The following is a 13,768-nucleotide window of genomic DNA, read 5'->3' as shown; positions in this document are numbered from 1 at the left end:
AAACACTGCATTGTAACAATATTATAATCGGTCTGCATTGCTTTTATCGATGATGACAATAGAAATAAGGGTAGGGCGTGTGCATGTATCACCGTCGGTCAGTGTACGCACCAGGTCACAAAGCTTTAAAGAAATATTTTTAATTGTTATTCCGAATATGTGTGTTAGAGTAATTCGTTTCGATATATATAATCATTTTGGTATACTAACAATTTCAACCAGCTGCCTCTACGCGCCTAGTCGTAAATCCAATCCTATAGATTCTATATTTACCGATATTGCGCCCCTATATAGTTGTTGAGTCTCGTAATGTAACGCTGTAGCATTAGGCTAGGGTTCGAGAATTGATTTGATACATATATATATATATTTTTAATATTTTTTTACTCACCATCTTCTTTATTGACCATAGTTAAGGTTAACTACACGCGATTTGTCAACAAACAACGAAACCGATGAATGATTGTCGATTACACTGATGTGTATGTGTGGTGCGCGCTTTTAAATTCGTATTGAATATATCGTGCCTCCTCTTCCTCCTACACTGCTTAATTTGCGTATGGTTTTCGAATGATGATCATGAAACACACAAACGGGTGTAATTCCATCGTGAGTTACTTTAGTGTTTCAATAAAACCGTCTCTGCAATATGATGGAAATAAGCGTCACTGTCGGTAAATGTATACACTGGTCCCAAAGAGTCAGGATCAATTACTTTTTTTTTAGAAATATGTTTAATGTGTATTATTATTATTATAGTTTAATATAAGCGTATTTTATAAATTTCATCTCCATCGATTCTATCATCATATTTTAAAATCAAAATGCTATGTTTTAAATTCTATCTAGGTTTCTCTCTCTCTCTCCCTCTCCTTCTCTCCTTATTAATTTGGATTCGACTATGTAGAAACGGAATTTAGATTCCAAATTAAAACACTGCATTGTAACAATATTATAATCGGTCTGCTTTGCTTTTATCGATGACTACAATAGAAATGCGGGTAGGGCGTGTGCATGTATCACCGTCTGTCAGTGTACGCACCAGGTCACAAAGCTTTAAAGAAATATTTTTAATTGTTATCCCGAATATGTGTGATAGAGTGATTCGTTTCGATTAATAATCATTTTGGTATACTAACAATTTGAACCTGCTGCCTCTACGCGCCCAGTCGTAAATCCAATCCTAGATTCTATATTTACCGATATTAAGCCCCTATATAGTTTTTGATAAATTACTAATAATGTTATGGTATCGATAGATTGTAAGCCAGCTGAATGGTTAGTTCTTGAGTCTCGTAATGTAACGCTGTAGCATTAGGCTAGGGTTCGAGAATTGATTTGATACATACATATATATATATATATATATATATATATATATATATTTAATATTTGTTTTACTCACCATCTTCTTTATTGACCATAGTTAAGGTTAACTACACGCGATTTGTCAACAAACAACGAAACCGATGAATGATTGTCGATTACACTGATGTGTATGTGTGGTGCGCGCTTTTAAATTCGTATTGAATATATCGTGCCTCCTCTTCCTCCTACCCTGTTTAATTTGCGTATGGTTTTCGAATGATGATCATGAAATACACAAACGGGTGTAATTCCATCGTGAGTTACTTTAGTGTTTCAATAAAACCGTCTCGGCAATATGATGGAAATAAGCGACACCGTCGGTAAATGTATACACCGGTCCCAAAGAGTCAGGGTCAATTAATTTTTTTAATAAATATGTTTAATGTGTATTATTATTATTATTATAGTTTAATATATTAAGCGTATTTTATAAATTTCATCTCCATCGATTCTATCATTCGTTTCGATATATAATCATTTGGTATACTAACAATTTCAACCAGCTGCCTCTACGCGCCTAGTCGTGTGTCTGTATCACCGTCGGTCAGTGTATACACCGGTCACCGGAACCGGTCACAAAGCTTTAAAGAAATATTTTTAATTGTTGTCCCGAATATGTGTGATAGAGTAATTCGTTTCGATATATAATCATTTTGGTATACTAACAATTTGAACAAGCTTCCTCTACGCGCCTAGTCGTAAATCCAATCCTATAGATTCTATATTTACCGATATTGCGCCCCTATATAGTTTTTGATAAATTACTAATACTGTTAGGGTATCGATAGATTGTAAGCCAGCTGAATGGTTAGTTCTTGAGTCTCGTTATGTAACGCTGTAGCCTTAGGCTAGGGTTCGAGAATTTATTTGATACATATATATATTTTTTTAATATTTGTTTTACTCACCATCTTCTTTATTGACCATAGTTAAGGTTAACTACACGCGATTTGTCAACAAACAACGAAACCGATGAATGATTGTCGATTACACTGATGTGTATGTGTGGTGCGCGCTTTTAAATTCGTATTGAATATATCGTGCCTCCTCTTCCTCCTACCCTGTTTAATTTGCGTATGGTTTTTGAATGATGATCATGAAACACACAAACGGGTGTAATTCCATCGTAAGTTACTTTAGTGTTTCAATAAAACCGTCTCTGCAATATCATGGAAATAAGCGTCACTGTCGGTAAATGTATACACCGGTCCCAAAGAGTCAGGGTCAATTAATTTTTTTAAGAAATATGTTTAATGTGTATTATTATTATTATAGTTTAATATATTAAGCGTATTTTATAAATTTCATCTCCATCGATTCTATCATCACATTTTAAAATCAAAATGCTATGTTTTAAATTCTATTTAGGTTTCTCTCCCTCTCCTTCTCTCCTTATTAATTTAGATTCGACTATGTAGAAACGGAATTTAATTTCCAAATTAAAACACTGCATTGTAACAATATTATAATCGGTCTGCATTGCTTTTATCGATGATTACAATAGAAATGCGGGTAGGGCGTGTGCATGTATCACCGTCGGTCAGTGTACACACCAGGTCACAAAGCTTTAAAGAAATATTTTTAATTGTTATCCCGAATATGTGTGTTAGAGTGATTCGTTTCGATATATAATCATTTTGGTATACTAACAATTTCAACCAGCTGCCTCTACGCGCCTAGTCATAAATCCAATCCTAGATTCTATATTTACCGATATTGCGCCCCTATATAGTTTTTGATAAATTACTAATAATGTTATGGTATCGATAGATGGTAAGCCAGCTGAATGGTTAGTTGTTGAGTCTCGTAATGTAACGCTGTAGCATTAGGCTAGGGTTCGAGAATTGATTTGATACACACACATATATATATATATATATTTAATATTTGTTTTACTCACCATCTTCTTTATTGACCATAGTTAAGGTTAACTACACGCGATTTGTCAACAAACAACGAAACCGATGAATGATTGTCGATTACACTGATGTGTATGTGTGGTGCGCGCTTTTAAATTCGTATTGAATATATCGTGCCTCCTCTTCCTCCTACCCTGTTTAATTTGCGTATGGTTTTCGAATGATGATCATGAAATACACAAACGGGTGTAATTCCATCGTGAGTTACTTTAGTGTTTCAATAAAACCGTCTCGGCAATATGATGGATATAAGCGACACCGTCGGTAAATGTATACACCGGTCCCAAAGAGTCAGGGTCAATTAATTTTTTAAAGAAATATGTTTAATGTGTATTATTATTATTATTATAGTTTAATATATTAAGCGTATTTTATGAATTTCATCTCCATCGATTCTATCATTCGTTTCGATATATAATCATTTGGTATACTAACAATTTCAACCAGCTGCCTCTACGCGCCTAGTCGTGTGTCTGTATCACCGTCGGTCAGTGTATACACCGGTCTCCGGAACCGGTCACAAAGCTTTAAAGAAATATTTTTAATTGTTATCCCGAATATGTGTGATAGAGTAATTCGTTTTGATATATAATCATTTTGGTATACTAACAATTTGAACAAGCTTCCTCTACGCGCCTAGTCGTAAATCCAATCCTAGATTCTATATTTACCGATATTGCGCCCCTATATAGTTTTTGATAAATTACTAATACTGTTATGGTATCGATAGATTGTAAGCCAGCTGAATGGTTAGTTCTTGAGTCTCATCATTTTCTTAGAGGAATGTTTTTTTTTTTTTCGTTTGTTTTTTTAAATGAAAATATAACTTCAAGTCAATGATAACAACAGCGCGCTTCATTGTTAAGCATTCAGGAAGACCATCATGATAATCAGCGCGCTTCATTGTTAAGCATTCAGGTAGACCATCATGATAACAGCGCGCTTCATTGTTAAGCATTCAGGAAGACCATCATGATAATCAGCGCGCTTCATTGTTAAGCATTCAGGTAGACCATCATGATAACAGCGCGGCGCTTTATCGGAAAATTTTTCCTAGAATCGGTAGTATACATTTTTATTTTATTCGATGAGAAGTGTATAATAATTACGCGATGTTATTTCTTTCAGTAAACATACTATCTGTACATAATCATTATAAAGTGCGCGTTTATCAATGGTATTCTTGCATGTGTAATGATTAAAACAGAGAACGAGACGGCTAAATTTCATTCGTTTTATTGGCAACACACACACACACAAAATATATATATAAAAAAACTCACACGTATACAATGTAATTTATATAAGACCATAAACATAATATGAATGCACGGAGGTATGGTATGAAATCATTTTTTTTTTTTTTATATATACATATTTACATATTATTAGTTCATAACGTTTGTTTTGAGCACGTACACGGTGAAAGTTTCTTTTCACCAGTCTTGTAAACCAGTGGTCTGAATGCGTGCAGTTTGTCCTTTTCTATAATTGCATCTTCTACGAGTCTTATGTGGCGTAAATAAGTGTCCACGTCGTGTCCAAATCGTTCTCTCAGTTTAATCTCCGTACCATCGGACAACATTCTAATCCATGCTTTTCGTCGTTGAACGTGCGACGGTTCGGCTTCAAGAAATTGCGGTTCTTCTAACTTGAATCTTAATCTATCACGATCTACTACCTCGGTTGTTGGATTTCGAAGCGTTTGTGTCAGATACGGATTTTTACACTTGTGTACCGGTAGACTACCGCCGTTCTTTTCGGCCAATTGCTGAATGTCTAACGTCTGAAACACATCTCTTGTACTACGATCCACGTACATGATGGTTTTACGTTCAGTCATATTTTTAAACACGCACTTTTCCAATACACTCTTGATCATTGATTCGCCGGCTTTCACTTTGTAATGCTTACACGCGTCTTCCAATGAATTCAACGTCAACAGATTTACGTGAAAGAATACGTTCGGTGGTGGTGTTTCCGAGATGATCGAAGAAGAATTGATCAAGTGTCTCAAGTCGTTTGTTAGCAAATTCACACCGTTTCTCAGCTCATCCGCCTCGAACTCGTCATTTACCAGAACGCGTATTCGATTACCTCGGCACGCGTTTTTATCTTCGAGCACAACCTTTGTGCACAATTCGAGTATTTTTTTCAAACGTCTATGTTGTGGCAAAAAGACGCTAACGTGTACCATAAAGGCTCGAGCGTTCGACGTTTCCAATACCAATCTGCACGTGTGATCGTTGTTCATCACCGGCGGTGGCATCGGTAGTCTATCTCTGCTACCGTCATATGATCTGCATTTCAACACCCTTAAACTGTCGGCAATCTCTTTCACGTCAACACCGACCGCAATTGATCCGTTTTCGTCGCAGTCTCCACTCACACACGATTGGATTGCGAGTTTCCTAACGTACGCCAGTCGGGTCTCGTGAAAATCTAAATTTATTTTTATCCAGTATCTTTCTTCGTTGGTAAACTTTTTCGGCACCGATCCTAGATAATTGATGCTGGATTTGGGATCTTGAGAGTTTGACTGGCCCCAGTACATATGTCGAGCGAAGACGGGCAAATGAGACAAGAAGCGTGCGGCTTGTGTAAGTTTTCCATTGAGCATAACGTATATGTAATGTTTTCCCCTGTACTGTTTTGCATTGCACATTCCTGCCATCATCACGTCCGATATTTCACGGTACTCGTTTGCATGTGACGAAAGATGAGCTTCCGTTGCCTCGCTACATTTGAACAGAAGCTGTTTTTGTCCGTTATCGTCCATTTTTCGAAACAACTTACTCCGTCCACTGTGCATAGCCAACAATATTTCCTTACATTGTTTGCGAGCAACACCCGTTTTGCGCTCTAAAATGGACAGAAGCGCCTCTTCGCTCCTGCACGTCAATTCAAAGTAAGTTTCACCATCTCGATGAACGGGATCATGAGACGGATCAATCAACTGATCCGCTATCGTTCTCACGATGATCAGTTCGTTCTGTGGCATCGGACACATTAACGAAAATGCAAACAAAATATCAGCAGGATCCGGCTGCGCCTCGGACATTACCATGTCGTGTAGTCGCTTCATGTCCTGTTGCATCAGCCACCGTTGATGTTTGGCTATGATTCTTGAATTGAGACAACAAGTGTTCTCGTTCGGTAATCGAGGTGTATTGGCGTGCAGACTTTGTAACGGACAGCCGTTCACTTGAATCACTGCATTGTGAAAGGCGCACAAACGTGCCAGGTCGATGAGTTTATTGATGGTTCTAGTTTCTGTGGCGAATCCGAATCGGACTCCTTGCCTTTCCAATTCGACAGATATTCTATCGCAAGTCAACAGTAGCATACGATCGTCTTTGTACGAATCTCCTTCCGATCGACGTGGATACAGACCGCACTCTGCCAACCGTACATGTTCCATTACTTTGTGGCGCAGAGCGCCGAATTGCGTTCGAATTTTTAAACGATCCAATTCCTTCTCGTATCCCTCCATTTTCTTGGGCACGTTGACAACACCACTGGGTGCCACGTCAAAAGTGACAACTCGTTCGTTTAACGAGTTACACAAGTTTTTTTCGTTCATGGCCATTATGGTGGCATTATCGCAAACGTTGATTACGGTTCGAACACCGTGTCGAGTGGTTCCCGTGTTCGGATCCGTTACCTTCTCGGTTCGTTCGGTGCGCGTACAGCCGGAATCGAGTTCCTCTTTCATTATTGCCGCTTCTTGACTGCTTTCAATTGACAACGGATTCTTATCGCTTTTAGATCCAGACGACGGTGGCACAAATTCGTTCATGAAGCGTATTTTTTTTGAATTTTTGTACTTTCGCTCATTATCGACGAGCACGGCTTTCTGTGTTCGGTAAGTAACGTCGTCTGAGTAAGCGTTACCGATTACAGATTTAGCGGCTACCATCACAGACGTTTTACCCGTACCGGGAGGTCCAACCAGAATGGCGTGCATGGCCATCGCATCGTGTGGGCATACGATACGTATAGCCGACAGTAAAATATACAAAAGTTCACCTTTAGCGTTAGACACACCGGCCACATTACCTATCAGAGCCACCATGTTCAAAAGATATCGATAACCTATCGATATTTTCACGTCAGTTTCCTCTTCGTATACGAATGGAACAAAACTGCCGTCACTGTGTCTAGACGCGTTCATACACCAACCCTTCATCTCGGTATCCCACATATCGGCATACGATTGCGTTATTACTTCGCTCATTTGCACGTGTCTTCCCATATGCACTTGCGTGTACATGTCAAAGAAAATTTTGCCGACAGTCTTGTCACGGTATCTTTCCGGAGTCAATTGCAAGTTGTGAAAAATCTTTCTCATCATCACTATGCCCGGATTCTTTGCCGTGTATTTTTCACCGTATAAATGCCTATTAAGAAAAAAAAAAAACAAAAAACAAAACGAAAACAATTATAAATCAAAAGTAAAACACGCACACTACAATTTGTGTTGTGGTGATGATGATGATGATGATGATGATAATTATAAAATACGTACCTCGAGTCTATGGTCACTTCGTTCTGATTCTGGTTGGTTACATACAGTTTTCCGATTGCCGAAATTTTGTCTTCGTCCAATTGCGCTGCATCATCGCGCATAGCGTGAACAAACAATTTTGTATTACCAATGTTCGTATCACTTTCAAGTGCAGGAAAGTGTCTTTTCAAAAAATAATTCGCCTCGTACATGTGAGGTTCCAATATCCACGCTTTCATATGTTGGAAGCTTACACAACGACTATCGCCTTCGTTCATTATAACTCTCGGATCAATCTGTTGCAAAGACAGTTTAAGAGTCGGAGGTAGATTCAATTCTTTGTCGGCAATTGTCATCAACTGATCGAGAGTTAGCGCATTACTCGATTCATTTGCAATCAAACGTGTCAGCTCACGTCGATGAGTTGCACGTCTAGATGACGAAAAAAGAGTCTTTGGTGTAAACAGATCTGCGCGCTTTTGCCACGCCTCTGCTGTATCTTGTTCTCTAACAGTCGGGGGCAATCGATTGCCTTCGATTTTCGGTATGTCTAAACAGAAATATTTTTCAATGCTTCTTTCAAAATCCCCGAGCACTGTCACGTGTGGAACATAGCTATTTATCTTGGTTCGTTTCATTTGCGACGTTCCACGACCCAATCGGCAATCGAAATGTTTAAATGCATATTTTATTGTCGCCGTTGCTGAATCGTTTCGTTTACGTTTTGTCTTTTTACGTTTCGGTTCATTATCATCATCATCGTCGTCATCATCATCATCATCATCATCAAGATCGTTGTCGGAAAACATTTCGCATCGGACGTCTGTCAAGAATGTTGTGTCCCATGCTGGCAGGTATCCGTTGTTTATCAACAGTATGGACTTGACAACGTACTGTAACATTTTGTGCAAACGTCGTGGGAAGATCAACCAGAACACGTAACCGCACGACACCTTACCCCGAACCGTTTCATCCACGATGCGACTAGGTTCAATAAGAGAGCACACCAGTGCGTGCTGTTCATCGTTGCAGTGCAACTGTAACGCTTTTCTCAACAACACCATCATCATTATGTACGTATGCGGGGAGCAATTGCGCAGCGAGTTTGTCGGTATTTCAAACGATTTCAACTCGACGCACATGATGTGCATGGGTTCACCAAACACAATATCGTCCGTAATTCGACTGCCCGGCCATAATTCACATGGCAGTAGATCATCGGCTGTACTCTCAGATTTACTCATTTTCAACAACCGCGCGACTTTAACTAAACATTAAAAATACACAATCTTGCCTCTTATATATTCACAATCACATACGTTGATATTTTCCAAGGTGGACATCGATTAGACAGTGTACAACTTACCAGGAGATAATACTCATGCCTATTAATTATGCATAAACTTTTGAAGGTCATCGTCTTTTCAATTCGCAAGGAAGTCTTTTATTTAGAAACGTTCAATGCCAACGATTCAATTGTATACACACATAATTCACTTTGCTAGCAGTATATATAGCCTACACACACTTCAGTGAAGCAGTATCCTACACACACTTCAGTGAAGCAGTATCCTACACACACTTCAGTGAAGCAGTATATACTAACTAATAATGTCTCAGCAAACAGCTAAGTGTAAAGTGCAAGAACATACAATGTGGATGACTCCGTGGTGGACTGACGATGTTGAAGGTAATTCATAAATGTGTATTGTTTGATTTAGCAACGTAATATTATTTCTATAGTGTCACTAGTTTTGTTGTTTTTGTTTTATCAAGAAGAAATAATGTTACCATAGTTTTACAAGGGCATGATTCGATATTATCAAGAATATTGTAATATATCTTTTCATTTCATTTCATTTATTTATTTCACTTTACAAATATATAAATATAAAGTGGAGGAGCCTAAAAGAAAGCAAAGCTTGTTGTGAATAGGCTCCTCAAAACAAAACAAATAAAATAGAAATAATATTATAACACAATTAGAAACTCCAAAAAAAAAATAACAACAATTAAACTAATATCTTTTCTCTAACACATAAGTTTAACATGTTTAAAACTAAAAAAAAAAACAAGTAAAAAATAGATTATATAAATTATTTAAGAAATATCAAATACATCAATAATAAAAGAATTTACAAAGAACCTTCAACCAATAATAGTTTAAATTGACGTTTAAATAAAGCACAGTTATGAGATTTTGTTAAGAGATAAAGGAAGAGAATTCCAGAGTTTAGGTCCAGTGTATACAAGGGTATTCATTTTAGTTCGAGTAAATGGCAGGTGATACTAATCTTTTTGTCTTGTTTGGTGAGTGTGGTATTGTTTATTTTAAGTGAATTTACTGGATATTATAGGTGTCGGGCGGTTAATTGAAACATGATGACACCAACATTAAATCTATAGAGATCCTCAATTTTTAATATTTTTTTGTTTTTTTGAAAGAGATCTTGGGTGTGAGCACGAAAAATTACCCCTGAGATAATTCTGACAGCTCGTTTCTGGATTAATAAAATTTTAGTAATAATTGATTTTGAAGCATTTCCCCAAGCAAGAACACAATAATTTAAGTACGATAAAATAAGAGTAGAATATAAAATATTTAATACTTTTTGAGGAAATATTGATTTCAATTTATACATCATGCCAACATTTTTTTTGATAATAATTTGCAAAGGTAATTAACATGGGCTTTCCAGTCAAGTCTGTCGTCAATAAATATACCAAGAAATTTTGTGTTGGTTATTTGATTAATAGGAACATTGTTGAAAATAATATCTTTTGGTAACATACTATATTATTTGTTACTAAACAACATAAAATTGTTTTTTAGCATATTTAGTGATAGCTTGTTTGCATGTATCCAATTAGTAACCCTTTTTACCGTGTTATGCAGCGCATAATGACAATGATTGTGGTTTGTCAACTTTTTTTTTTTTTTAAATTTGGTTTTAGTACAACGAACATCAGTTCAGAATGTTTCACAATGGAAAGATAGTGTTAAAGGTAAATACAATACTAACGTTATATATCTATATTATAAGTGAGAGAGTTTGTACGTCTGTCTGTTTGTTTGTTTGTCTCTTACTTATAATATAGATATTTAGATAGATATGATTCATACTGAAAAACTTGATGCTCATTGGCATAAATAAATATTCAAAGAGGGCACGAATCAGATGTGTACCCTGAACACATCCAGTAGTAAATCCTTCTCCGAGAAGCCTTGTATATGTTTTAATTGGTTGCAAACTAGCACCAGCACCACGTACTATTAGTTGTATAATAAAACCAGTTTTTCTTCTTTTTTTTTTTATAATTTCAGTAACAAGAATACCAATAATGCCGTAAGTATTTTTTCTTCTCTTGACATTACATTTTTGTTTATTTATTCGATTCATATATACATATATATAATTTATTCATAGTACATTCGTAAGAGTTCCCTCGGAAGAGCACCCGTTCAACCCGAAAGAAGAAGAAACCGTGGACAAAGGTAAATTAAAGTAAATGCATTGTTGGCGAACGATACTATTTAACGCTGCTCATATGATTGTTATAATATAATATTATATATATTTGATTTCATATAGAATCAACACAGCAACAACCGTTACATTCGACGGGTCGTTGTAAACGCCCTCAACGAACCAGAGGCGTGTTTTCATGGTAGGTTCACCTACTATTATTCTTGTTCATGCAGGAAAATGCTCCCCAAAAACCCGAAAATCATTATTTTTTATTTACGTCATGTTTTCTTTCACAGGCAAAGCACACTTCTGCCTTTTAAGGAAACGTACGCCTTTGATTCCGAAAACGACAACAACAGCAATATAGACTACCTGATAGCTTCGTCGTGCTCTGCTGTACATAACAGTGACACGGCAAAAGTAGCAGATATATTAAAATGGAATGGCTTCACGTATATCAGAATGAAGCCAACAAAAGACAAACAAACCATAATGAGGTATTTGAATAGATGCAAACGCGTTATTGTGTTCCAAAATCTATTCTTTGAAGATTACGTCAATGACGTATTTACTATCTGCAGCGAAAATTTAGGAATGGTGGAGACAACTCTACCATTCAAAAATAACATTTTTGATATAACGGTTTTTTCTAGTGGTACTGTCATGCGCGTATTGAAATGAAAATAGTTTCATTGTCAATAATTTGTCTTTTGTTGGTTTAATTAAATAATACCTTTCATCATTAGTTGTACAAGTATAAATTTTTAACTAAATATATATAGGCCTATAGACCTAAATCATAGGCAGGACATAGAAAAAAAAATCAAGATCAAATCAGTTAAAACTGCCTCAATATATAAGTTTATGTTTCGGGCATAGCCGATCATCAGGTGAAGAAAATCATCAAATATGAAAAGGCATAGTTATAAAGGCACACTTCCAAACGCTTTGGGGTACAAAGCAGAAATGGTTAGTTATAAAGCAGGAAAAATATACATATGTATAATATATTTGTTTGTGGATTTTAACCTAGTTCGTTGTACGTGAATCCATACTTTTGTAATATCTGCTGCTAGTGGTGCATATTGTTATGTACATACAGCATCACGGTTGACTGAAATTTCAGTTTGTTTAATGTTTTATTTATTGATAGAATTTCAATATATTATTGTACTGTATTTATTGTTTATGAATTTAAATGTCGTTAACTCGGAAATCGTTTTAACAAATAAAAAAATTTTAAAAAGTTACATCACGTTTGTTTCTTTTTATTTATTCATTTCTTGTGTGTGGGTGCGTGTGCGCGTGCGTGTGTGTGTGTGTTCATGGCTCTGTCATCCTGTGTGCAGAATTTAGGACGACTACTGAATGCGGATAAAAACTCTATTCGAAGACATGCACAGAAAACCGGTTACATATAAACTTTAATTGTCGAATACAATTGCACCAAAGTGCAAATGTATTCCACGTTATAATCAATATTACATTTTAAAATAGATATAGCTAAAAAGTAATACATTAAGGGCGTAATAATATTTTACATAAAATAAGTGTTATCTTTTAACTATTGAAAACACATTAAATAAATGATTGTTTGATACCGCCCGCTCGAAAAAAATCTTCCGCGCGGTTCAGTAAACGTTATCAAAGAATATATATCACAAGAATGAGTATTCCGCGATTTTTTCATGAGATATTTGTAACAGAGAGCTCCAGAGAGTGATGTCCGCCCTCATAAGGGCGGATGTATACATACTAAATAAGACTTGATTTAATAGATACCGTATTATACATGTCACATTAAATAGAATTATGATAATATATTTTGCAATTGTAATATATTTTATAATACATATTTATTAAAAAAACTAGTGTACATTCACTTTATTTACAGACAATTATTTACTAACATGCTAAATTCGTTCACAAAAAAAGGCCTAACACAGCAACACCAAAAATCAACGAATCCTTACTCAGCACGGTCTATTCTTATCATTGCCGCGTAGTACTCTACGCCCGGTAAATTAAGTATTGTTTTTATGATACAAATTAGTATAAAATACATGTTATTAATAGGATAAAATGTTAAATGTCATTAACATGTATTTGTTTTACCAGAAACAAGTTAAATATAGGAATATTATTAAACTATCCTTCGTGAAAACGCGTAAACACCAACACGCCCGGTCACGCTATCGTAGCGCCCGGTTGATAAAGCAAACTGTTTATACGGCAGTTTTTACTAAATAAATTGCATAAAACGAACAATTAAATATCCAAATAGCATTTAACATAATGTTGGCATCTAGTTGATAACATTTTTTTATCATGAAAAGTTGTATACATCCCAGATACATCCTCACTTATGGCGGCCCCCTACCACATGGACAAATTACTGTTACATGGAAAATCACGGATTTCTCATTCTTGTGATATAATATTCTTTGACGTTATCTGCTTACACTGAGGGTGCCTGACTTGTTCATTATCATGGGAGCCGTGAA

General features: G+C 36.1%; 2 protein-coding genes across 2 annotated transcripts in view; one reads left to right on the top strand and one right to left on the bottom strand.

The window, feature by feature from the left end:
- The window catches only part of LOC140045074 (2-oxoglutarate and iron-dependent oxygenase domain-containing protein 2-like), a 168,981-nt gene that overhangs the window by 31,688 nt on the left and 123,525 nt on the right, over positions 1 to 13,768 (bottom strand). The gene's annotated exons all lie outside the window — the stretch shown is intronic.
- On the top strand, positions 11,008 to 11,945 carry LOC140043326 (uncharacterized). The gene is made up of 5 exons (XM_072087828.1): positions 11,008 to 11,141; positions 11,223 to 11,290; positions 11,388 to 11,463; positions 11,561 to 11,761; positions 11,918 to 11,945. The coding sequence occupies exons 1-5, from the start codon at positions 11,137 to 11,139 to the stop codon at positions 11,943 to 11,945; spliced, it is 378 nt and encodes a 125-aa protein (XP_071943929.1). The 5' UTR covers positions 11,008 to 11,136.

This window comes from Antedon mediterranea, chromosome 3 (assembly GCF_964355755.1).
Source record: "Antedon mediterranea chromosome 3, ecAntMedi1.1, whole genome shotgun sequence".
NCBI classification, from domain to species: domain Eukaryota; kingdom Metazoa; phylum Echinodermata; class Crinoidea; order Comatulida; family Antedonidae; genus Antedon; species Antedon mediterranea.
This window is presented reverse-complemented; position numbering and strand designations above follow the sequence as displayed.